At 42.5% G+C, this 27,745-nt stretch overlaps 1 protein-coding gene across 2 annotated transcripts; it reads left to right on the forward strand.

Moving 5' to 3' along the window:
* The first annotated feature begins 15 nt into the window (after positions 1-15).
* On the forward strand, positions 16-26,900 carry KIAA1191 (KIAA1191 ortholog). Of its 2 annotated transcripts, XM_040344466.1 has the most exons (10): positions 16-212; positions 510-781; positions 5,457-5,566; positions 5,738-5,824; positions 6,949-7,139; positions 8,249-8,366; positions 16,611-16,735; positions 19,609-19,712; positions 22,176-22,294; positions 25,932-26,900. In XM_040344466.1, the coding sequence occupies exons 4-10, from the start codon at positions 5,797-5,799 to the stop codon at positions 26,141-26,143; spliced, it is 897 nt and encodes a 298-aa protein (XP_040200400.1). In that variant the 5' UTR covers positions 16-212; positions 510-781; positions 5,457-5,566; positions 5,738-5,796; the 3' UTR covers positions 26,144-26,900. The 2 variants fall into 2 exon arrangements, with proteins under 2 accessions (XP_040200400.1, XP_040200399.1); XM_040344465.1 differs by lacking the exon at positions 510-781.
* Positions 26,901-27,745: the final 845 nt, after the last annotated feature.

Below are 27,745 nucleotides of genomic sequence, written 5' to 3' on the forward strand. Positions count from 1 at the left end.
TGCAACCAAAAGCACGCGTTGTTCCTCAGACCACGCCTCTGAATGGGCGCAGGCGCGATGCGTTTTATTTCCGGTCGCCATTCTAGAAGTGGATAATGGCTTGTGTACCCGGAGCGGGGAGTAGCGGTGTTTGTGTGAATCGACTGTCACGGGAGAGGAGAGCGTCAGGCGGGTTGTGATATACGAGTTTCGGGGAAGAGGGAGGCCGCCAGGTGAGAGCGGTGGTGGGCCCTTCTATATCCTGGGGGGTCCGGGCTCTATGGTCGCCCCATTAGTATGGTGTATCTGCGATATTGGCTGCTGCTGGTCCTTGTTTTTGGGCAGTCAGTCTACGTCATCGTATCCGCTCCTCCTGGCCTCTACTACTCAGCATTGTTGTTGTGTGTCCTCCATGTAGTCTAATACTCCACTGTCAGCTCCTTCTATCACCACACGCCATACAGACCCCTTTATGTCGGCCATACACACTTTAGTAAACGATTTCTTTCCCAATTGATCTCTCCCTATAGGAATCCTCAGTCTATAGACAACAACCCATTATGACACGCACACAGGAAAGTGGATTTTGAACAATAGCTGGAAGATACAAATAGGAATTGTCAATCATGTGTTTCCACCATGCAATCTCATAATCCCACCGATCAGACTACTATTGGATCCAAGAACAAATGATTATCACCCACTATGGCCAATCCACTCAGTGTGATCTCATCTAAATCCATGGAAAGGGAAGATTTAGCTGTTCAATTGTTTGACGATTGAATTATGTTTATTATTACAGGTACTTGTATAACACCTTCACTTGTATGCAGTGCCTTACATATATATTCACATCAGTGCCTGCTCCCAAGGAGCTTACACTCTAATGCCCTGAACTCACATGTACACATACACATACCAGGGCCAATTTAGGCAGGACATAGATGATGCGATTATCTGTGGTTGCAGGAAAGAAAACCACTTGATTCCTCCATTACAGACTGTGTTGATGGGGGAGCCATTGTGTTCGCCCGACGGGGGGAGGCGTTCCTGCCTGGAGAAAACAGTGATTGCTAGTGTATATTAGAGGTCGATCAATATGGGTTTTTCTCTGGCCGATGCCGTTTAGAAATTGGGGTGGTCGATATATGATGCAGATATTTGCGGCCGGTATTTTGGGTGTTTTTTTTTTTTTTTTTTCTTCGTCTCAAACTCACCAAATCCCCTCCCCCCTGCTTGCTCCTGTCACTATACTAAACACTTAATGTCCTCAGTACAGATTGCACTGGTTGGCTCTGGCAGATGGCACTGATTGGCAGGTGGCACACTGAGACAATTGTGTAACTGACATGTAACTAAATGCAGAGAGAGAGGAGCTGTCAAATTCAGCAGTGATGTTGGCGGGAATCAGCAGGTAGCCAACACCAGCCAATGATTGGGCTGTCTAAGAAAGGGGGCGGAGCCACATACACGTAGCGGCCTGCCCAGATCCCATTCCATTAGCTGCTGGGTCCTACCCCAACATCAATGCTCAATTTTGACAGCTCCTCTCTCTCTGCATTCTTTTACATGTCCGTTTCACACAGCGCTGCTCTGGCAAACAGAGTGTGGAGGAGGAATGTGCGGTCAGTGTTAAATATCCCAATTTGGATGATAATTGTCTGTTGCCGATATCTCCAAAATGGCCAAATATCGGTCGACCTCTAGTGGCTATAGCTGCTGGCAATAATCGCATGTACAAAACTTACCGGTACATTCTGGTTGTACCCAAATTGATCGATGGATCCACTTGGGTACACTCAGCCTGACTATACGTGGTTCGGCTAGTCCCTTCTGAACCAGCCAAGATTCAACCCATCTATGGCTGGTTTTATTTAGACAGGAGCCAATTAACCAGCATGTCTTTGGAGTGTGAGAGGAAACCCATGTAGGCACAGGGAGAACATGCAAACTCCAGGCAGGTAGTGCCGTGATTGGCATTTGAACCAACATCTCTAGTACTGCCAAGCGGAAGTGCTAACCAGTCTGCCACTTTGCTACCCATTTGATCAGATCGCATGTTGGTCGTATAATAAAACTGAAGTGAGTTTACGCTAAATGGAGGGCTGAGGTAAATTTTTCATGGCTTTGGTAAAGCTAAAGATGATTGTTTAGTGTGTTAGGCAGCTTAGGCCTCATTGAAAATGCTGACTGAACCCTTTGTGCCCTGCACTTCCTTTTGAGTGCAGACATATCTCTGCTTCTTCTGCTTCATTAACCCCAGCCTCCTTTTGTTTAGTTTATTTGGGCTTATTCACACCATGCCTGGTGTGGGAACACCTGCAATAGTGCGACTTTCACTGCACAAAAACACACTTCCCTCTGCACACGTAGACAGGTGCCCTCTTAATCTTTGATGTCCCTCACACATCTGGCGTATGTGCATGCATTCTAAAGCACCACAATGCATGGTACCACAGTGCCATGTAGTTTGTGGCACAATTTTAAAAACCATGCCTGTATTTTTTTGTGCGTTTCACACATGCAACTTCAGTGGGCTGCCCTGAACATGCTGAGCAGGAGCGTGAAAAAAAAACATGGCTGCTCAGATGCACCTTATGACGTGAACAAGCCCATAATGCAGAGAACTTTCCTGGGAAATATAAAACGTCTGCTTTCAAGGCTCAGTTCTCTTCTGTTAGAGGGCCTGTTTACGCCAGGTGTGGTGCCAAGGTGCTGGGCAGCTATTCCAGTGTTGTCCAACAGCAAGACAAGGCAAAGTGTCATCTCCTACCAGGCCAATTCACACACTTGCGTTACGACGGTGTGACCTAAAATAAGTGTGGGAGCGACAGAGGGTGGGGTTTTTTTGCCTTCATGCAGAGAGTGCATTAAGGTAAAACATGTTTAGACTTTAGTACCACTCTAATGCCCAACACCCATGTGTATGTTCCAAATGGGTATCCAGCATGTTTATGACGGCATCAGCTGGCTCAAAATTCTAGGTCCAGGATGTTCCACCTGTATGAATTGGATTTCCTGGATGATAGTATTTGTTTACACTGGATGTTTTGCTGCTTTCAAATGCTAAATGTACAGGCTAATTTGGTATGACAAAGTTCTGTATTGTCCTGCATTTTGTAACCCATTGTGTTTAAATGAGAAAGTATAGCCCGGACAGGTTAGCGGTGTGGTGAGCCAAAGAAACAAAAAAAACCTCCACTCAACTAGGCCATTTCTGGTTGGTTATACTTTTGTTGTGGTTCCCAAGGCCTACTCAGCAAAGACTATTATTTCCATGCATTGCTAAGATGACCAAAAAGCCTAAAGTAGCTGTATGCAGGTTTTATCTAGAATATGCTGTGTCTGCACTATACACCAGTGGGCTCAGTGGGGATAAAAATGAATGGTTTCAGTTAGGGATGCATATCTATATCCAAAAATAGGGTTTTCAGTGTTTTGTTTAATGGCAGCCAAAAATATAAAAAAAGTGCAGACGATGGATGAAAAATTCATAATGATTAAAAAGGGCGACTATAATACAATTTTTATATATAAAAATAATTTTAAAAGTTTAGTTTCTGGCCAGGTACATCCTGAATTTTTGGTTTCTGTCCAGAATTTTCATTTGGTGCACCACTCATTTCAATGGCTTCATCCACTCCTAGAATTAGGAACAAGCCCATTGTTTTGGGGATATGATGTAATAGAAGTTCTGATTTAACAGGGTTTTGCTGGATTTCTATTCATTTAAAAATGAATTGAGAAAAATTCACACAAATCGGTGCAGGCTAATGCCTACATAATACTGGACATGTTGTATCAGTAGTACCTGGAGTGTGCATTGTTGTTTTATGTAATAGTGCAGTTCTTCATTATGTTTTATTTTTGATGAAGTATTGTTGGGTTCTCTTCACCTCACAGCCATGTAGTTTTCTCCAGTCTTGTACATGTTCTAGTCTCCCACATATATGTGTCTGTGCTGTCATTTTATTTGTTCTTGTTGATAAATGCACCTCCCTTCAGGTAGGGGAAGCCATGGTGGTGATTGCCACCACTTCAGGATACCCTAGGAGACTGACAATTATTATTTCCCTGATGGACAAACTGGAGGTAGCTGGAAATAACATGGCATATTAAACGGGATGCATCTGCTTGATTTGCTGAAATTGGGCTCTCTGGTTGTGAACAGCCACAGAGTAGTCTGGGAATAGCAAGATCACTGCGTTATTGATTCTAAGGCTCCCTTTCAGGCGAGCAGCACAGAGAATGGAGTCCCGGTAATTTAGCAGACGGATCACAATGGTGCAGGGAGGATTTCCTGCTGGGAGAGGCTGACCTAGGACCCTATGGGCCCGTTCAATCACAAAGCATGTGGATAGTTGGGCGCTCCAGCCAGCTTTCCATGAAAGTCACCGGGTTCGACCCCCTCCACCTGTTCAGGGAGATCAACCATAGGTTGTTTATGCGGAGACGGTTCTCCAGGTCATCCACCTTGTTCTCCCAGGGCTGTAATCTTCCCACCATATGTACAAATTTAGGCAGTAAGGTGTTAACAGTGTCTTCCAGATCGCTAATGCGGCATTAGGTTTCAGTAACCTGTCCCCGTATTTTTTGTACATAATGGCAAAGTCTGATTTTATTTCAGCCGCCATCTCCATGAGATCAGCATGGTTTACCTTTAATGGTATGTAGTACGTCTGCCAGCGTAGGCCCAGTCGCGCCATTTTCTTTAAGGGATATTTGAGAGGATACATGCGGACTGCAGAGAGGTGTCCGGGAGGCTTCCCCAAAGAGATCAGAGGTAGATGCTGGCGAGACAGTGGGTTGCGGCGGCCATCTTGTCCGGAGCGCGTGGTGATATTCATCTTGGCCGGTGGTTGTTTCTTTTGCTTGCCCATCCACCAGCTCCTATAGGGGGAGACGGGGGGGGGCAGAATCTTTATTTTTATTTTTTATTCCTGCAAAAATTTGTGTGTTTGTTTTCCTTAAAAGGTGAACATCGCCTTTTAATGTAGTGTGACAGTATATGGATGAGGCCTTACTGTGGGTTTGGGGATGCAGTAAGGGCAATCTAAAGCCAGACTAACAGTAGTTGAAACATCTTACAGAAAGTAGTGGATGCCAGCAACTTTGTAGGCATTGTGGTTTTCTGTCCAATCCCTGTATTGTTATGTTAAAGGAAACCTGTACTGAAAGAAATATGTGGCCTGCCAAGTGCTGATCTTATTCTGAAAATGCCACTTACTGTGCTGTTCCTGCTTTCAGTTCTGTTTAGGTCACTGACCTAAAAAGCCACATGCAGCAAATTAATTTTGAATTTTAGATCTGCATTTTGGTATCGATCAGTGTCTCTAAAGCAGGGGTCCTCAAACTACGGCCCACCAGTTGTTCAGGAACTACAATTCCCATCATGCCTAGTCATGTCTCTGTGAATGTCAGTTGATTTTTTTTTTCAAACAAGTTGGACATGTGGTTTTTCTCTGCTTAATTTTCAGGCACTCTGCATGGACGACTTCAGAGCTCCTTTCAGGGTTTCTGATTCAATTGCACTATGTTTCATCGTGGTTCCTCTCATTCCTCATAATCCCTGGATCAGCGTGGCCTGGTAAGTTTCCATTGTGGCAGCAGGAAAGTGGTTGGGATTCTAAGTTCATATGGCTGGTTGCACAGTGCTGACTCCAATAAAAGCACAAATGGTGAATGCAGCTGGATGGGAGTGATTGGTCCTTGTGAACATCATTATTTGAAGTGATAAACAGATGTTTGTTTTCACCAGGTAACAGAAAATATTTTCTGGACTATCATAGAATAAAGGCAGCATCACTGTCCACAATAATGGCATCAAGACAACCCGATGTACCTGGTAAATTTAACTCTTAATTGTGTGTCTCCTCAATGAAGGGAGATTGTAATCTAGCATGTGAAGGTCATGTCCAAGTTTACTGGGTAATAATTAAGTTCTTATGCCGCGTACACACGACCGTTTTTCTGGTTGTAAAAAATTAAGTTTTTAATGGTCTAGAAAAAAAACCAACGTTTTTTTTGTTTTTTTTTTCAACCCGATCATTAAAACGGCCTTGCCTACACACGATCATGGAAAAAAAAATGCTCTAGCAAAGCGCGGTGACGTACAACATGTATGACGGCACTATAAAGGGGATGTTCCATGCAGATGGCGCCACCCTTGGGGCTGCTTTTGCTAATTTCGTGTTAGTAAAAGTTTGGTGAGAGTGTGATGAATGTGCTATCTCCATTACGAACGGTAGTTTTACCAGAACGAGCGCTCCCGTCTCATAACTTGCTTCGGAGCATGCACGTTTTTTTCCCCGTCGTTAAAGCCCACACACGACCATTTTTTTACAACATTAAAAGCAACGACGTTAAAAACGTTGTGAAAAATTAGAGCATGTTCGAAATTTTTAATGGCCATTTTTTACGTGAAAAATGCTCTGGAGCCCACACACGATCGTTTTTAATGACATAAAAAAAAAATGTAATTTTTTACAACCCGAAAAACGGTCATGTGTACGTGGCATTACACTTTCCTATTAACAAAAGGTGACTCTGTGATGTTTGTTAGCCTTGCGCTGTAAAACGAAGAATATCTGTGGCTAAGGATGTTCTTTTCCTTTTGAGTCCCTGCGCAACAGCAGTATTTTCTTAGTTGTAGCATTAATCCATGGGTGTATAGGTATAACTTATGCTAGCCGTTATAAGCACATACACAACCTAGGGAGATGCCAGCAGTGGAGGAATCTGCTTGGACCTCATATAGGAGCCACTGCACCACTAGCATTGTTTGTAAAATTGTCACTTATGGCTTCATGAGTAGGCAGAAAATATAGGGACACTTTTCTCAGCTTTTTTTGTTGTATACAATTTATTTTTCTTTTGGGGGGGGGGGGGGGGGATCTGTTTAACTTATGTTTGTTGTGCTCACGGAATATTTCTGGACTGTATAGTAAGGTATGGACTCTTTGTCCTCAGCCATTGAGCACGGCTCTAGTGGGCTTCTAGGAAAAATGTCCCTGCCCATCGGGATGCACCGTCGTGCTTTCAGTTATGACGATGCTCTGGAGGATACAGCGCCGATGACTCCACCCCCATCAGACATGTGTACTAACACCTTGTGGAGAAAACCAGTAATCCCAGAACGTAAATACCAGAAGCTGTCTAAGGTATGCTGCGTAGAGCCGCCTTTTAGGAATTTAAGTTTGTGACACGTGTATCTCGCATAATTTGTGGTCAGCTACGATTAAAGAGTTTAGTTTCCAATTTTGCAGCCAAATTTGCGTAATGCCTTCTTAAAGAGATTGTCAAGGTGTGTGTGTTTTTTATTTTTTATAACAAACACGTCATAATTGCCTGCTCTGGCTCCTCCTTTAGCGAGTGCCCCCTCGGAGAGTCGGTTTTCATATGGGCACCCAATGCGGGCGCGCTCCTGAGTCCTGCTGATGTGTCCATTGACACAGATGGCAGGACTTGGCCCAGCTCCCGTGTCACAGGATATGATTAACGGCAAAGTGAGCCAATGGCTCCTGCTGCTATCAGTCTATCCAATGAGGACCCGAGACAGCGGCTGGGCTCGTGCTCGGTGCTGGAACGATCGGGTTCAGGTAAGAAAAAGGGGGGGCTTCTGCAGCACACAAGGTTTTTCACCTTAATGCATAGAATGCATTAAGGTGAAAACCCAGGGAATTTACTACTTTTTAATATTCTATATTCACATAGCATAATTAAAGGTAAGCAACACCTTTTTATTTAACTATATATATATATATATATATATATATATAGGAGGGGACTGGGTAGTTATGTTTACCATAATTTACACTATCTGTTCTGTACTGGCAGATCTACATTATCATTTGTAATTTAAATGTGCACATTGGCCTAATAAAGGGTTAAATATTTGAAGGCTTGGGTGGTACATTCTGCTGTTAATGCACTTAAAAAGTCCCTTATCTGCTCATTGCCATTTATTCTAAGCACTAGAAGCTGCATGTAGGACCCTATGAATAAACCTGCTATAAACTAATAAGGTAAGAAAAATCTATTTTATGTTTGTAGATCTGCTGTGAAGGAGCATAAACCTATAGTGGGGGTTTCTCAAATTTGGCTGCAAAAGGGGAAATACACTTTGTTACCAGCAACTACATGTTCTCTTGTAGTAAAGATGAAGCCTTGCACTTAACATGTCATTTCTTTTATGTTTTCCCCCTCCTCTGCCATCATAATGTCATTCCCACTCTCTCTCTCTTCCCGTACATTCTTCTGTCCTGAGTAGGTTGAGGATGGGGATAACAGTATGCCCCCACCTGCCCTTCCCCACTCCTCTTCTGTTGAAAAGGCACCTGTGGTGAAGGCTAAAGCAACTTCTGTCATCATGAACTCCCTTTTAACAAGTAAGGATGTCTCCATGTTTCCTCATTTTGGATCATTCATTTGTAATGTACAAGTCGGTTGATCTTTTTAATGGCAAAGGTCATTGGCAGGGTGTAGTTTAAATAAACAGTGTTCTATAGAGCTGGCAGTGTTGCTTACAGTGGGTCCTTCACTTGATTGTCCCCATTCAGGACTTTTCCAGTACAAAGATGAGTAACTATGCAGTGGTGCTGCCGCAGACACGATTACACAAATTCAAATGGTCTGGACTGTATTTACAACCTTATTTAAAGCAGCTGGAGAATCTGTTATTTCAAGTATGCTGCTCATTAAAGAAGAAGTCCAGCCTAAGCTCATTTTGTACTCCTGTGAACCCCTTTTCAGCAGAGAGCGAACTGAAGTCCACTCTCTGCTGACGTCACAGGAATCAGTCCAGGCATCGCATCATCACGGCAATAAAGCCTTGATCCGCCATGTGCCTGGACTGATACCCATCTTTGAGAGGATGAGATGGCTGTTCCTCAGCCCCTCCACAGCTCAGCACTCCAGTGAGCGGGGGAGGGGGGTGTAGAGATGAGAGTAGCTGATTGACAGTCAGTAGCTCTCTGCTCGGCGCTGTGAGAACTGAGCAATCAGTGATGTTCGGTGGCTCGGTTCTCGGTGCAGCAGGGGAACAGATGCTGCATCCACCTAGGTAAGTATAATTATGGGAGAGGTAGGGGGGGGGGGGGAGGAGACGGAGACATACTTCTTTTAATAGTTAGCATTTTAAACCTTGATGGATTTAATTTTGCACCATCTTTATGCTTTTTGCCTTGACATATGCTATGTGTTTACTTTTGTAATGCATTTCAGCTACTTGCAGATGTTTGCCTTTTTATTCTGATAACATTATCTGGGATGTGCTGAGTAAACAGTTTGGCTCAGTTTTGTTTGCAGAGCTGTTAGTTGAGGCTTTTTTTGGGCTAGAATAGCTGCTGTGTGGGTTTTTTTTTTATTATGGCTCTTTGCTCCATAAGCCTCCTACTTTGATGTAAAACCTTTACTGATACAGTAAACTAAGTTTACTGTACCTAAATTCCATAGTTTGCCTATGATTTTTACTTATTGCAGGTACTGTGCAGCGCTTTACATATAGTGTACATTAACATAGGTCCCTGCCCTCAAGGAGCTTACAATATAAGATCTCCAACAAACATTCATACATATGCATACTAGAGTCAATTATCCTACCAGCATTTCTTTAGTTTAGAGTGTTATGCCGCGTACACACCATCACTTTATGTGATGGAAAAAAAACAACGTTTTTAAAAACGTCACTTTAAATGACCGTGTGTGGGGGAAAAACGCCGTTTTTATGTCTTGTGAAAAACGACAAAAAAAAATTGAAGCATGCTTCAATTTTATGTGTCGTTTTTCAAAACGTCGTTTTTTACTTCACAGAAATTGACCGTGTGTAGCAAAAAACAACGTTTAAAACTAAGTTTTTTACACCGCGCATGCCCAGAAGCAAGTTATGAAGCCAGCTTTAATGGAAAAAAGTGGTGAACGTAACCTCGCTTTGCTAGAACATTGTGAAAAAACGGTGGTGTGTAGGCAACTTCGTCTTTGAAAATTGAAGTTTCAAAAACGTCGTTTTTTACTTCACAGAAAATGACGTTTTTTTTCATCACATAAAGTGATGGCGTGTACGCGGCATTAGAGGAAACTGGAGTTCCAAAGGCAACCCATGCAGGCACAGGGAGAACATGCAAACTGCAGAATGCCCATATAAAATCTATTGTGTTGTCAAGTACACATCTGGATAGTCTGCAGAGTTTTCAAAGCAGTCGTGGACAGATGTCAAGTAACTAGCAAGTTTAAAGGAGAAGATTGGGGTATTCAACAAATCAAATATCTTTACTCGCCTCAAAGCTGCAACATTGGCCTGCTGCACTGCTGCAGCTGTCCCCCCTCCGATTAAAAGCCTGAGAACTGAGTGATCATGTGACCGATGATCATTCAGTTCTGGTGCCAATTACACATTACCCGTCTTAGATGTCAATGGTTTCTATGGAGAAAGCCATCGTTGCCACATGATCTAGACATGCCTCCCATTGTTCATCTTTAATACATGGGGATTTATGGGATTTGCAGTTTACGAACATTTAACATAACCTTGTTTATCTATTTTTTTATTTGTCGTCGCCGCCCCCCCCCCCCCCCCCCCCATGCAACAATCAACATTTTTTGACAGATAGCAGAGGCCCTAGAGAGTGTAGGCTGCAGCGCTGACCTTTTATAATCTGACAATTGCATAGTGTGTGGGTGGGGGGGGAAATCGGGTCAGTTTGTGGGGCGCTGGGTTAACAAAAGAAACGGACTAATGTATGGGCAGCTTAAACCCTTACAAACCACTTTGACCTACAGGTAAGCCTAGATTAAGGCTTACCTGTAGGTCCAAGAAAGATCTCCTTAACCTACATGGTTAAGGAGATATTTCCAAGAAAGACAACAGCCGTAGACAATGGCGCACTGAGCGTGCCGCTACTAACGGGATCATGCTGGCATCGTTGCTTTGGCCAGTCGCAGCGCCGGTCAGCGATTCCCGGAAGTCACTCCGGGTATGATGGTGGTGACGGAGGACCGCTGCGGGGGCTTCATTCTCAGGTAAGTAATTCATAATGAGCTAGTATGCTATGCATACTAGCTCATTATGCCTTTGTCTTGCAGGGTGTTTTTTTTTTTTTTTTTTTGAGAGAGGGTTTACTTCCTCCTTGAAGCTAACATTTTGAAAGCAAACATATTTGTGTTTGAAATCTAGCTATTCTTTTGTTACGTGCTGTGTTTCCAAGAGCTTTTAAGTATGAGTTGGCTTAACCCCACATTTTATACACTGTTATTTTATTGGCAAATCCTCTTTTCGACAGTGAAATTTAACAAGCAATAGTATTTCACTTTTTCTAGTAATATAACAGGGCCTTTCAATCAAAATTATATATTGGTTTTGGGGTACAGTAAAGGCATTTAGTAATTTTTAAAACGGTTAAAATATTTGAATTATCAAAATAATTGTATTGCTTCGTTTTATATAAAATATATTTAAAGACCCAAGTTCCCCCTTTCTGAATTTTTTTTGCGGTGATTTTTATGTATGTACCCCCAACAGACCATGTTTTGGGTATTTCTCTTGGATAAAATAACTGCTAAATACCAAGCAATTGACTCAGATTTAAAGCACCTGTGCAAGATAAAGGAAAACCTGCAAACATGGCCTGTTGTGGGTACTTGAGGACTAAGGTTGAGAACCACTGCTGTAGAGCATTGTACCCTACGATCAGTGGATTGCAGGTACATAGCTAGGCTCCTGCTCATCCTCCCTCTTGGAAATGCTTTTGTACAAGCTTTCTGTTAGAAAGCTGGAGGATACAGCATGAGCACCCTTCATTTATTCATTCAACTACAAGCTGTCTGCTATGGTGGTAGACAGGAATTGTGTTTTAAAAATGACAGCAGTTGTGGGGGGAGGGGGGGAGATTCCCTGCACGCTGTGAGGGGTGGGAGGAAGTTCTGCATAGGAACATGTAAATATGGGTGTAACAGGTTACTAAAGGTGAACTTAACATAAGCTGCATGATTGGTAACTGCTTTCATTCCCCCTATGGCAGTGGTTCTCAACCTGGGGGTCGGGACCCCCTCGGGGGTCAAATGATGATTTACCAGGGGTCCCCGAATCCTGGGCTGTTCTTGAAGCCTGCAACACCCTCCCTACCATTTTGTGGCCACCCAGCTTGGCTGTTCTTGGAGCCTGCCCACTAAGCCTCATCGCAGCTGCCCATTCAGTTCATGGCATGGGTGGGGGGGGGGGAGAGGCTAGAGGTCAGCTGATTGGTGAGGAATGTGAAGTGGGAGGGGCTGGAGGAGACCCTATCTCCTGATTCTGGCATAGGTGCCACTGCTACGAGACGCTACAAAGTTGGATGCACAGTGAGTATAGTTGCCATTTAAAGTCCTCACAACAGTTCTCAGATCAGCAGGTGACCTTGTTCAAGAGCATCTAATCCACTCATCCCACCCCCTCCCACTAAGGAGTAAGAGAAGGAATACAAATAGAGAATACATGGAAGGGAGAGGAAAAGAGGGGTGGAACAAATAAAAAGGTAGAGAAAGAACAAGAAAAACAGCTAGGGAGAGGGATGGGGGAAAAAACAATAAATTAGGATAGAGCCATAAAAGGGAAAGAAAGGAGAACAAAGAGAACGAGTGGTACATACTAAAATGTACCATACAGGGTTTTAATACTGTACAAGTGGAAGGGACTCAGGGAGCGCTAAATGCCTGTGGGTTAGGGCTGCAAATTACTTGTCTTACCCCGGGTGCTGACAACCCACAATACAAAAATAATTTTACTGTTAGGGGTCCCCACAACTTTGGAAATTTTATCAAGGGGTCACGGCACTAGAAAGGTTGAGAACCACTGCCCTATGGGTACCTCAAGATTGACTTGCTGGCTGGGCACATACAGGCTTTTTTTTCTTTTTTCCTTGGTTTTCAAAAGGCTAAAGAAGACAGAATTTTTTTTAACTGCTATTTGGGGATTTAGAGATGTATCTTCCCTTCTTGTCTTACTGACAATGTTTTACCACGCAGGAAGTGAAGGGAACATGTGGCAACAAAAAACGGGTGAAAAAAATCTTTAGTAGTTTTGCAGGTTTTGACTTACTCTGGTAAAACAGGACAGGAAGGAAGGGTCGTCTAATGGAGCCCCAAATGGTAAACTTGGTTCTAATTCTTTTCCACTCCAGCAAAAATATAAAGTATTTGGCTTGATGCAATCTTTAGGCTAAAGATTGCACTATACTTAAAGGCCTTACTTTAAAGCCCTGATCCTTAAGACCCTTTTGCCTCAAAAGATCACCACATAAAATAACCACAGTTTTTTTTTATAAAGTAGCCTTGTCACTTATTTCAGAGTTTCCAGAGCACCAGGTCATTTCTGCTTTTGCTAATGTACACAAATAGAGGTTGACTGACTTTTTCTCTGGCTGATGCCGATTATTTAGAAATCGCGGCGGCCTTCATCTCATAAAATCTAACGGTTAAGTAATAAGAAGTGTTTAATAAATGCTTAATTTAAGAATTTTCTGTATCACAACAAGCCTCCAATCGATGAACTAGTATGTATAATTTAGATTAAAAAAACGGTATCTTTAATATTACACAAAAACAGGTTATCAAACCTTTTGGATGGGGGAAAAAATGGGCTAACTTTACTGTTTAGTTTGTAAATTCATTAAAGTGTATTTTTCCCCAAAAGTTGCGTTTGAAAGACCGCTTGCTCAAATACTGTAAAATATTGCGACAACCACCATTTTTTTTTCTCTAGGCGCAGTGGTTCTCAACTGAGGACAGGGCCCACTAACAGGCCAGGATTGCAGGATAACTGATATACTTCACAGGTGATATAATTTGCTGCTCAGTGATTGCAGTATTCTAGTCTGCATCTCCCCAAGGTAATACTTAAAATCTGGCCTGTTAGTGGGCCCTGAGGACAGGAGTTGAGAACCGCTGCTCTAGGGTCTCTGCTAAAATATATATATATATAATTTGCAGAAAATATTGGATTTTTACTTGTAAGAAACACATATCAGAAAAAAACTGTTAAACTGGTATTTTCTACACACCAGGGTTTTCCAGAGTTTTCCTTTGACAAGTAGAAACATTGTATCTCTTTGCTTCTTCTATCAGTATTCTTAGACTTGAAGGGCTGCCCAGATAGAGACTCAAGTGGAGACTTCAGGCGACTTGCATTGACTTCTGTTACAGAAATAATTTGCAAGTCGCGCTAAAGTCGTCCCACAAGTCAGATCGCCCCTGTGTGAACCGGCTTGTGCATAAATTAATCTGCCTAATTTGCAGCACAATTGGCCGATGCCAAATAATTAAAACCTGACAAAATGTGTGTGTGTGTGTATATTCGACTTTATATAAAATGAAGAAATTTTTTTATTTTATTTTACAACCAATGGTTTAGGCTGGCCATAGACGAGTTAAAACCTAAACAAATTTTTTTTTTTTTTTGTGGTCATTAGTGTGCCAGCTGTGACATGCATTTTTTTTTTTCTTTTTTCTTTTCATACAATCAAGGTGCCTTTATCCAATATGCTGGCTTTTGTTTAGAAAAATAAATGATGGCACTATTGTAAGTGCCATTTTCATTTTTTTGATTGACAGAACGTTTGGCTTACGACTCGTCCATGGGCAGCCTTAATTAAAAACCCGCAGACTCTTTATGATCACCAATACAGATACACAGAAGAAAAAATTGCACATATAAAAACAAAGTGATACAATGGATATAAAAATAATAGTGTAGCGCTCAAACTAGTGAAAATGTAAAACTAAACTACAAGGTATATCGGTCCATCTTGATTCAATTTACCATGACGGTGTAAGTAAACATCATCAGTGTGAAATCTAGGGTGATAAAAATACCTTTTAAGGAAGGAAGTGCTTGATCATGAAGTGCAGTAAAAAAAAGTAAGGTTGGCACGCTTACCAGATGGGGTGGACACATGTACCTTACAGCACGTGGGTCAAACAGGCATAATGAGCACTCAGCATCAATGTAGTAATCTGTAAATGAAGCAGTAGGTGGAAAGTAGACCTCAAGGATAGATGATGGAAGATCGACGAATGAATGCCAAAGCATGCAGCAAGTGTTAAAACATTCCATTGGCATTGAACATAAAAAAACAAATGGATCCACATAGCATATTACTGTAAGGTATTTTATTCAAAGTGTTAGTAAAGGGGAAAAAAATGTTTTCCTTTAAAATAACAAACATGTTGTACTTACTTACTTCCACTGTGCAGTTCGTTTTGCACAGAGTGGCCCCGATCCACGTCTTCTGGGGTCCCTCGGCAGCTGTCTCTGGTCCTCCCCGCAAGTACTGACCACAGTCATGCGAGAGCTCGCATGGTGGTGAGTAATTGCGGGCGCGCTCCCGTGATACAGCGAGTGGCCATAGCCGCTCGCTGTATCACTAGGCCCCGCCCCTCGGCACATCACTGGATGTGATTGACAGCAGCGCCAGCCAATGGCTGCGCTGCTCTCAATCCATCCGCTCTAGCCAATCAGTGGCCAGGCTGAGCGGCGAAGAGGATCTCGGGACAGCGCGTGGGACTTTCGTCAGGTAATTAAAACGGGCTGGGGGGCGGTATACACTGAAGTTTTCTTCACCTTAATGCATAGATTGCATTAAGGTGAAAAAACGTTTTTCTTTACAACTCCTTTAAAAAAAAAAAGGTTGACACTTGCAGGATTGTAGCTAAAAATAAGCTTGTTATTTTAAAAGGTAAAGAGCGATTACCACAGACGTCATCCAATGCGTTTCATCCTAACAGACCTCATCCCAAAAAACTGGAGATGTAAATTGACATATGAACTAGAGGCCAACCGATATATCGGCCGATATTTGGCTTTATTTATTTTGAGGGAAATCGGCAGATTATTATCCAAATTGGGCTGATATTTAACACTGACTGCTCCCTTACCCACACTCCATTGGCAGAGCGGCACTTGCCAGAGCCGCTGAGTGTGTGAAACTGACATGTAACTGAATGCAGAGAGAGGAGCTGTCATAATTCAGCGTTGATGTTGGGAGTGGGCGGGACCCAGCAGCTATCAAACGCCAGCCAATGGGATCTGGGCGGGCCAATATGTGTTTGTGGCACTGTCCCCTTAAGCAGCCCAATCATTGGCTGGTGTTTGATAGCTGCTGGGTCCTGCCCACCCCCGACATCAATGCTGAATTTTGACAGCTGGTCTCTCCCTGCATTTAGTTACATGTCCGTTTCACACAGTTACACTAGGCTCGGTGTGAAACCTGCCAATCAGTGCCACCTGCCAGAGCCAACCAGTGCAATCTGTACTGAGGCCATAAAGTGTGTGGTAGGGTGACAGGAGACAGCAGGGGGGAGTGGGAGGGGGTGAGTTTGAGATGAAAAGGGGGGGTGGCCTAAAATATTGTCCGCCAAAAATATCGGCATCATATCGGCCGCCCGATTTCTAAATATCGGCCAGAGAAAAACACATTGGTCGACCTCTAATCTGAACAAAACCTGTGTTTAAGCAGCATTCGAGTGTTAAATTCCATTGTACCCACTATGTCTGTGTATTGTGTTATTTGCAATGACTGAATGGGAATGGAGGAGTACGGCTCCGGTCAGTCTAGCTGTGGCACTCGCTTGAAAGCTGTGTGTGCAAATGTCTTCCATTTCAGAACATTCACAAGAGAGTATTCAACGCTTCGAGCAGCAGGCTGGTCTCAGGGATGCTGGCTATACTCCACACAAGGGTCTCACAACTGAAGAGTCCAAATACCATCGCGTGGCGGAGGCTCTGCATGTAAGATTTGTGCCTTGCCCCCCTTGTCCCTTGTACTACCTTCCCTGCTGCTACCTGGATTGCACATCTTGCCCTCTGGTATTTACCTGTAGTGCTGCTGTGAAGTAAATGTGGACTTTGCTTTCTGTTCTGCTTCCATCTCTTCAAATGTATTCTGTATTTTATTGTACTGTACATGCATGAATGTGTGGGATTTATAAGAAAAGTGTGAAGGGAGAGTACATTTGTGTCTTTTATAGTACACCTATTCATACTTTGTGTACCATCTTTATCATTTGAACTAATAGTGTTGCTAAACCTAGAAATATCAAAATGAATTCATCTGCCCCTGCCCATACCTTTTTTTATAAATCATCTTTTTACAATAAAATACTGCCACTATATACCTTTTTGGATCTGTATACCACGATTACATGATAAACTGCAGTTTCTCCAGTGCTTAGAGTTCAGGAAGGAGGAGATTTCCACTACAGCCTGTAAACATGCCCACGCGTGATGTCAATATCATGTGACCTGACTATCTCTGAGAAAAAGTAACTTCTTTCCAGCATAAAAGACACAACTGATCATGTGCAGGTTGGCTACTCTGCCTGTGTTAGCTGGCCTTCCCTAGATAGACAGTGCAGGAGGGAAGGGCTCTGTGCATACAGGATATAACGGCCTTTTTACACAATGCGGAGGATTAACCCCTTAAGTTCTACAGTGCGTATAACACGCATGCTATGTTGCATTTACAGACTGATTTTACTGTGTGGGCTTAGTAACACTTTAACCACCTCCAGCCCAAGGATATCAGATGACGTCTTTTGACTTTCAGTGGGAATACCCGAATGATGCCAGCTGCAGATATCCCTGTTTTCAGCCGGCGATTCTGTTCACCATAAACGATCATAAGAACGATCGTTCTTGGAGGGGACATCCCCCACCCGCGGCCATCCAGTGCTTCTCCTCGCTCTCTTGTGCCATCGGGGAACCCGGTAAAAGAATTGCCCACCGCCGGATGATGACCATAGAGATTTCCAGTGATCATATGGTCACTATTCATCTCTATGACCGTTGGAGGCTCGGGTGCGATGTTATGACATCATGTCCAGGCCGCGGTTGTAAACAAAGCCGCTATCGCAGTTGGTAAGCATGAGATCATGAATTTTTTGATCTAATGCTTTCCAGCCTGGAGGAGAGATGTGGGGTCTTATTGATCCTGTATCTCTCCATAAAGAGGACCTGTCGCTAACCATTCCTATTAAAGGGATGTTTACATTCCTTGCGCTAGGAATAAAACTGATGACATTTATTTACTTATTTATTTTTTTAAAGTGTAAAAATAAAGTAAAATATATATATATATATATATATATATATATATATATATATATATATATATATATATATATATATATATATATATATATATATATATATATATATATATATATATATTTTTTTTTTTTTTTAAACTCACCTGTCCCTTGTAGCTCGTGTCAGAGGGAACGCACCTGTAAGTCCCGCCCACATATGTAAATGCATTTAAAACCACACATGTGGGGTATCGCTGTGTGCGCGAGCAACAATTCTACCACTAGACCTCCTTTTGTAACTCTAAACTGGTAACCTGTAAAAATAATTAAAGTGTCGCCTATGGAGATTTTAAGTACCGAAGTTTGGCGCTATTCCATGAGTGTGCGCAATTTTAAAGCGCGACATGTTTGGTATCTATTGACTTGGCGTAACGGCCCCCCCTGCTGTGAGTGACAGGTGATTTGCATATCTCATGCACGAGCCTGAGAAGTCATGTGGTTATTTTTTGGGGTTTTGGCTGGATGTTGGTGATCATGGCAGAATTTAGTGTAAGAAATACACAGGAGAAAATGCACGCTGACAAGGGGAATGTAGACTACTAACGACACAACTCCACCCACCGAGCTCTGGACAAGACTCGCCCATAGAATCTACAGTTTTTTAGATCTCATAACAGACAGAGGGCAGACATTTGACAGGTAAGGATACATGCAGGATGCATGTATACCCTTATAGATCAGCACTATAGCAGTAGTTTATAAAGGATAAGAGTGGGTTTACATCCACTTTAAGGACACCAAATAAGATGCAGCTTTTAAAAACCTCTGTCGCCATGGTCCAGTACTAGTTTGCTAGGGTGAAGGTGCATTCCTTTGCCCTTACAGAGAGGTTTTGCACGATCTTAAGATTATGGTTGTATTGCATTTGAGCCTTTACCTCCTAATTTGGGTGGAGACAGATCTGTATAAATGATGCCTATTTTTTTGATACACCATTTATTGCCGTGGACTGCGAGTATGATACAAATGAGTATGGTAAAGGAGTGTACTCCATCATCTGCAGGTGAATCCAGTATTGCATCTTGTCCACTTGGGTACAGTGATGCTCGTGTTTGTTTTTTAGTTTTTTTTTTTTTTTTTTTTTCCCTACAAGAATAGATCTGCATTGGCAATGCATAAAGCAGGAATAGTGTCCAGCTGTTGGATGTAGAGCCAGGGTTTTTAGGTTCTTTGTGAATTGATGTAAACGGATGCTTTAAAAAAGTTGCGTGTAAATTGAGGATTGGCCATATGTTTAAAGTCTTGTATTAAACGCTTGCCTGAGCTGGTAACCTTTCACTTCATGCCCTTCACATGTTTTCGGTCTTCTAATTTTAATAGTATTGATGAATCGGGTCTCGGGTTGCCTTTTTGCTATTTATAAGAAGCTGTTTAGGTGGTCTCAAAACATTGCCATAAATGAATCAATAATGGGTTAACTGGCTTTCAATTAAACATTATAGTTTACATGCTGGGTTTATTGCGTATTCTTGATCTCGGATGTAATTTGTTAATTTATTTTTTTCACTGTGACAGAAGCTAAAGATGCAAACTGGAGAATCGAGTGAAGACAGACAAAGCTCATCTACTCAGTCCACACCTTGTAGCACTCCAAGCTCTTCACCAAAGCAAATGCGCAGGTAACACAAACCTCTCGCTTGACAAACTAGACAAATTGGTCTTGTACATCAAAGCTTTAAAATGAAAAGGTGCATCTGTATTTTTTTTTTTTTTGGTCACCCACACGACGGCTTGAAGCAGGTTAGTGGCTATAAACACGACCACCACTTCCTTTCCAGGAAGAATTTTGTTTAGAAAAAAGTGTCATGCTAGCTGTGATTCTTGAATATATTGTAGTAATGATATTTTACAAGTCATATTATGCTTGGTGTGAGCAGATAGGCTCTTTATGCAGAAAAGAAAACGCAATGTCTCTTCTGCAATAAAATACACTTACCTGCCCTCTAGCTCCTGCGTATGCACAGGCGTAATGTCATCACGCACCACCCAATGAAGACAGCCAAGGACCGGTGAACAGAAGATGCTGATGAGGGACGGGACAGTTTCAGAATAAGCAATGCTTCCTTTTAGGCTAGGTTCCCACCTAGGCATTTTGCAGAAATGCACTACAGTCCATTTAAAGAGAAAGTAAACCCTCACCAATTCTCAAAAAAATAAATAAAAAACCACCTGCAAGAGAAAGGCATAATAAGCTAGTATGCACAGCGTACTAGCTCATTATGTGGCACTTGCCTGCGATCAAAGTCCTCCTCGGTTCCAACAACCACCGCCATGTCCCCTCGTAGCTACTTCCTGTTATCGTCGCTTCGGTGCTGTGATTGGCTGGAGCGGCGATAACGTCATGCGCGCGGGATGGCAGATCCCTGCGCATGCGCAAAAACACGGCATTAACCCCGATAATGCCATTCACAAAAACGGCACACTCAGTGCGCCTGCGCCGTTGTCTACGATGCTCATGCGCCGTAGACATCGGTTCCTGTTTTTGTGAAAATATCTCCTTAACCGTGTAGGTTAAGGAGATATTTCTTGCACCTACAGGTAAGCCTTTAATCTAGGCTTACCTGTAGGTGCAAGTTGTGTGGTTGGCTTTACAACCACTTTAACACTCGTTCCTATGAGTCAAGTTGACATCTATGCAGTTTCCATTGGTGTGAGTGTTTTTTTTTTTTTTTTGTTTCTTTGTGGGTTTTTTTTTTGGAAAGGTGCAGGAACTTTTTTACACTCAGCACTGCGTTTTTGGCTCCATAGATCTCAATGGATTTCTATAAAGAACTCATGATGCATGTACTTGTGTTTTTTTGGTGTGTTTTTCTTCATATCAGACACCTACTTCTAGCAACATTAACACATCCCAAAAAAGCATGTGAAACACAAATTAAAATGCATCAGAAATCTGCATCAACCACAACCTGCATAGGTGTGAACATAGCCTTAAAGTGGACTATTGTATCTTTTTATAGCAAATCACAACACTGGCTGCTGCAGTATGGACTGATGTGTCAAGACCTTTGTGAGCATCCCCAAGAACTGCACCAGGGATTATGATTTTCATATTTGTGTCATTTGAGCCTGGATATAACTCCACAAAGTAGATACTGATTTAGTCAGGCCATAGATGGACGATATTTGACCTGTGTGTGGACAGGCTGAATGTACCAAGTTGATCCATCAACTCGTACAACCAGCCTGCCTGATTCACTTGCAATTATCGCTAGCGGCTGCTGTAGCTGTTTGCAATAATCACTGTGGCTTATCTCACCGCCCGAAGAACACAATGGCTCAGCGGGAAGGATTTCCCTTTCGGTGCTGTCTGTGTTAATGGAGTTGTGGTTGCAGGAAAGAAAATCACTCCGTGAACCAATGGCTGAGGGCGCTGATTGGTGTGTTATGGCGAGGGGGGCGTCCCCCTGTCGGAACACAACAGCTTAGGGGGGAAGGTCACTGTACTAGCGTCAGATTATTAGTACAGCGGCTCCGACCGGAGCTGTCAGTTTAATGGTTATTGGTGTGTACCAGGCTTTTTTAGGTAATTCTTGAACGAAGATGGCTTTCTCTTAGGAGAAATGCAGATGAAGCTTAATAACTGTGGGAGATGATGCATATGCGTAGTAGTGTTAGGCTGGCCATAGATTAATTGAAATAGAGCCACATTACTGAACCTGCGTGCGCGTAAACATTAAGAAATGTATGATGCTAGGATCACTTTAACCACTTTCTTCCCGCCGGACTTTATACGTCCTGTCTTTGAAGAGGGATACCGTTGTTATGGTAGCAGCTAGCTACCATAATCCCGGCATCCTCTTCAAGAGTCGGCGGTTCTCTTGCAGATAAAAGTGGTCTCTGAATATATTTTTTATTAAAAAAAAGTGTGCTTGTAAGACTGCTGCGCAAATACGGTGTGAAAAAGTATTGCAACGGTAAGGAAGTATCCATATCATTTGTTAGTGCTAAAACAAGAGCCTTCACCATTCAATCTTGGTAGTTCCTGCTGGCATGGAAGTATCGCTACGAAATGTGAGTGTTTAAAATAACATGCATTCACCATTGTTTTTCATAAAGTTGTTTGACCTGTTTGTCCACAGATCGTGGTTTAGTCAGGGTTCCACTACCTCCCTTCCAGCTGGTGAGCTTCAGGGCACAGACGCCGACAAATGGAGCATGTTTGCTCCTCGTGCAGTGCAAAAGTCAACCACAGATCCAGGTAAGAATGAAATACAGACACCAATTCTACTGTGCAAGGTAAAAGCTGCACATTTATCCATTTTTTTTTTTTTTTTTGCCTTTCTCTTCCAACTGTGTAGAAGGTATTTTTTGGAAATTGGAGAGAAAAATCTTTATTTCCTTAAATATGTTGCAAAATATTAGGAAGTGCAGAATTACTTTTTCAATTGCTTTTGGAAATTGCGTTCCTTCTGGAAAACTGAACTACAAAATAACTATTGCCTTTGCATAACGCAACAGTGCGAAAAGCAACATGTCTGATGCAATACCCATGGTAGCCTATCCATCTTGTCCTGACCTTGCTTTTAACAGTGTGCAATGTTGTGCCTGTAAGTAACATGGATGTGAAGTTTTGGAATGTGCAGTGATGCATAGATCTAAGAGGTCATCTGCATTAAAGCGGTGATATACTGTTGCTATTTGGTCACATGCAGCAGCTGACAGGCAGAAGGATGTATTTATGGCAGAAGAGACCAAATGGGGGTCTCTTCTGCATAAATACCTTGCCTGTCAGCCTTTTGTTGATTTAAAAAAAACAAACAAAAAAAAAACTTCCACTTTAATTTTGCTGAAAATTATTTACGGCCTAGGATCCTTGGTGGAATCAGAAAAGATTGTGCATGATTTTAGAAACACAATAGTTCTAGTATGCAAGCTTATTGTATAGGTAAAGTGGGTTTAACATTTAAAAAGTATGGCACTAGCTGCTGAAAAATATTATAGGGATTTATCTTATTACTCTGCTGTTTAAAGCTGATCTGCAGCTATCTTACTTGCACATGCAGCCGCTGAAAGTGCTGTATAAACGGTGTTTAGCTGAGGCTACATCCAGTATATTGCAATGTGTGTAGGTGTGAGACCTTCCTGTCTCTCACACCCAGTACAAAATGGAATCGATCTGAGCGGCACTCAGCCATTTATATTAAGCCAGGTGGGCTGATGTCACACTCTGACTTTCACACTTCTGGGTGTGAGGCAGGAAGCCTCGGCTACATACAGCACAACCAGTGGCCACACATGTTGGTAAAGAAAATTGTTAGTGCTAAGCTGGCCCAAATTAACAATCTATTTAAACTGAAACTAAAGCTGGACATGGGCTTTAATGAGTTAACATGGATTTTGTTAAACTTTTGGCAGATTTTTTGGGGGGCTATATTTACAGTTTTTGACCTTTCCCACATTTATTAAAGCGAATTTAGCAAGGTTATACCTGGAAAAGCCAAAGGATCATTGTAAATTTGAATTTGTCATCTATAGTCTATCTGCTGCTAAAATGTTGTTTTAATAATCCTATCTTAATGGGAAAGAAGACAGGATACAGGCTTGATATTCATAAACTGCTTTGCAAATTGGAGCAAAAGAAGAAACTAGTGGTTCTCATTGCACCCAACTGGCCCAGAAGTACCTGGTGGACAGACATATTTGGACTTCTAGGAGACGTTGTGAATATATATTCTAGGAGACGTCCACTGGTCTCTTCTTGACAGACCAGACACTGGCTGATCGATGTGGATGTTTGTTTTAAGTCCGGGTCTTGAAGGACAGAGGGGTTCTCAGATTCTGTCATTTCCACATTGCTAAAACCAAGGGAAGCCACTTCCAGAGAGATCTACTATTGTACCTGGAAAACCTTCTTTGGTGTGAACACAGGTAATTCAACCCCTACTCTGTGCCTTGCATTCTGGCCTTCCTACAATTGGGACTTGACCAGAACTTGGCCTTAAGCACCCTTAAAGTGGTTGTAAACCTTTCCATATACATCAGGTGATGCACAAAGATTAAATTGATCCTCCAACCTAAGTTGTACCTGTGTTTTCTACAGCCCTCTCTACTCCACACATAATTCAAAGTACACAGATCAAGGGATTTTTCTCTGTAGTCGGATGCAAAGGACTGGGATCTGACATCGCACACCTTCCAAGCCAGAGCAATGGAGCTCTATGTAATCTAAGAAATGAATGTATGGATGGGACCCCCCCCAACCCAACCATTTACACAGGCTCATAGAAGCATGCACAGCTGAGGCTGTAGGTCTGTGGTGGCATCACCCAGGATTCTGTTGTGACGGCATAACCTATAAAAGTGACTCCTGCAAATAGCAGAGGGCAGAGATAAATGACATTTGGTGCTTTGGATAGAGGCAAGTGCACACTATAGAAGCAGGGGGGCAGATTTGCATCTCAAAGCCTATAGGCAGAGAATTCACACAGGCCCCCTGCAGCGTAGAGCCCAATAACGACATGCCCATCCCCCTCTCCATCCTAGTACTGACATGCCTGCCGCTCCCCCTTATAACCCTAGTAATGACATGCTGCCTAAGCGACCCGCCGCTCCCAACCCCTCCACAGCCCAGCTTTGTGTGTATTCACACACAAAGCAGGACTTGGCCCCGGTGCTCACGTCATTTTGGATTGATTGATTGACAGCAGCGGGAGCCAATGGCTGCGCTGCTAGCAGTGTATCCAATCAGGACACAAGACACCAGCTAGTTGGTGTGCTCATTCCCAGCAGGAGGGAAGACGGCGTTCAGGTAAGTAAAATGTATTAAGGTGAAAAATCATGAGGGTTTACAATCCCTTGATAGATATACAATCTGCAGCTATGTTTTTTTTTGGGGGGGGGGGGGGGGCTGAATGCTATAGTTTTTAATGAAGCTGGGTGATTTTCAACCCCAACCCCCCCACATAGGGAACTGATTAAGGCCCAGATTCTCAAAGACTTACGATGGCGTATCTCCAGATACGCCGTCATAAGTCTGAATGAGCGCCGTCGTATGTATGCGCCTGATTCATAGAATCAGTTACGCATACATTCTGCCAAGATACGAGCGGCGTAAGTCTCCTACGCCGTCGTATCTTGGGTGCATATTTATGCTGGCCGCTAGGTGGCGCTGCCGTTGATTTCCGCGTTGAATATACAAATGAGCTAGATACGCTGATTTACGAACATACGTGCGCCCGTCGCATTTAGTTACGCCGTTTATGCAAGACCTACACCGGCATAAAGATAAAGCAGGTCTCTAGGTGGCGCAGCCCATGCAAAGTATGGATGTCGGAACAAGCGTATTTTTTACGTCGTTTGCCTAAGTCATACGCGAATAGAGCTGTGCGTAAGTTACGTTCACGTCGTAGGCAATGTTCGACGTATCTTAGGCATTCTATCTGACGCATGCGCACTGGGATACGTCCATGGACAGCGCATGCACCATTCATTCAAAACTTCATTTACGCGGGGTCATGCTTTATTTACGTAAAACACGCCCACCTCTTCACAATTTGAATTGGGTGCGCTTAAGCCGACACATTTACGCTACGCCACCGTAACTTAGGACGCAAGTGCTTTGTGAATACAGCACTTGCCTCTCTAAGTTGCGGCGGCATAGCGTAAATACGATACGCCCGCCCACACTTGCGCCGCCCTACGTGAATCTAGGCCTAAGAGTTTATCAATGCAAACTAGTTGTTGGTACGGTCTGTCTGCCTTCTGATGCTGTAGGAACTTTTTGCCTTTTTATATCTTGTATATAGTGTGTTTTTCAGAGCAGTATAACTAGATACATTACCATATTTATGTGCCAATTGTTCTCTTACTTTTTTTTTTTTTCTTTTTTTATACAGGTGGCTTCACAGTCCAGTCTTACAAAGGTGCTCAGAAACCAACTCCAATGGAACTTATGCGAGCCCAGGCTAACAGAATAACTGATGATCCTGTTGCACTGAAACCACCAAAAATTGAAATGCCTCCATTAGTTACTGGAGATAGCAAAACTGTCAGAGGCCACAACCTTAAACCGCGTGAAATGAACATTCTAACTCCCACTGGATTCTAAGACTTGCGACTCTCTTCATAGGATGTTCAAGTAGTAGACACTTTCCTGTTAAAACAAACATATCCTTCTCCCTATACAAAGTCATTTTCTGGTTGTTGCTCATGATATGGTCCTTTTTTAATTTATTATTTTATTTGATAGTAGAAGGCAAATTGCTGGTTCCTCTTTTTTCTTTACGGACAGGTCAGTCTGGAAACCGTTGTAACTATGCATATTGTGGTTAGCTGTTTATAATTCTTCAACTATCGTACACAAACGGTGAATTGTGCCACAGCTTGTCATATCATTAAGCCTTGACCTTCCACTCCCTTGAAAAACTTTGCAGGGATACCCCATTATGTAACTTTTTTGCTTTGTTCCAGGACCATGTCATCTTGTACTAGGACAGCTGTAGCTTCCAGCACCAAGATTTGTAAATATCACAGAAGTTGAAATGCAATAAGTAAAGCATGGAATAGCCAATGTTGCTTGTGTCTCCTGAGCTTTGCCAGACTAATGCAAAGTAAATCTTGAATGCTTAGATTTCTAATTTGCAGATTCAGCAATGGGTATCTATCTCAGCAGATAGATGAATATGGATTCCTGCTTACTATCAAACATGGGCACATGCAAGCTGCGTAGTATTCTTTTTCCATTCCGTTCTAAATTGCACACGGAAATTCGGTTGGAGTTAATTTATTCGTATGCATTTTGTGTGTGTGCTTATTTGTTCTTTGTGCCTCCATTTCTGTTTTAAAATAAACTACATAAGAAGTTGTTGGTTTGTTTGGTGTGCTTTAATGTGTTTCCTACAAACAAGTATTGATTATAATTCAGGTTACATGCAGTATGGTTTCTTTTGTGAAAGCACAGCTCCAGTCTGTGTCTGTAGAGCCGGGCTCATCTCCTGGCTCAATTCCAGTGCATTACATAACACAATGGGGTTGAGTTACTAAAGCTGGAGAGTGAAAAAATCTGGTGCAGCTGTGTATGATAGCCAATCAACTTCAGTTTGTTCAAATAAGCTTTGGTAAAACCGGGAATCTGGTTTCCATGCAGAGCTGCACCAGATTTTGCACTCTCCTGTTTTAGTAAATCTTCCCCACTTTTTTTTTTATGATAATCCTAAATAACTTTTTTGCACAACTCCTCTGTGGTCACATCATCTGGCATCACTGGGAAATCTCAGCCCCTCTTACTGCTGTTCTTGGAGTGAGGAAGCAGAGGGAGAGCATGTGACCACACGGGAGCTGTGGGGGGAAAAAAGGTATTTAGGATCATTTAAAAGATGCACGCACACACACACTGCACTTTTTTATAGCTTGCAAAAACATGATACAAGTAATAGTGTTATGTGAATTTACAAGCTCTTTAAGACCTAGTTTTTAGTTCACTCTACTGGATCTTATGATTTTAAAAGACTAGCACTGTAATTCACTCATATCGGATGGTTTTAAAACATTTAGCCTGGCCATAGCTGCCTTTTTCTTCATGAAGGATTCCAACTCTGCCTCAATCTGTACTGCCTGCACCTCTGCCTATGTGTCAGCTACTTGTGCCTTTAAAGTGATTGTAAAGTCTTTCAGGACAGTCACAATGAGACATAGGCTCCTCCCCTTCCTC

Source organism: Rana temporaria, chromosome 3 (genome assembly GCF_905171775.1).
Source record: "Rana temporaria chromosome 3, aRanTem1.1, whole genome shotgun sequence".
NCBI lineage: Eukaryota > Metazoa > Chordata > Amphibia > Anura > Ranidae > Rana > Rana temporaria.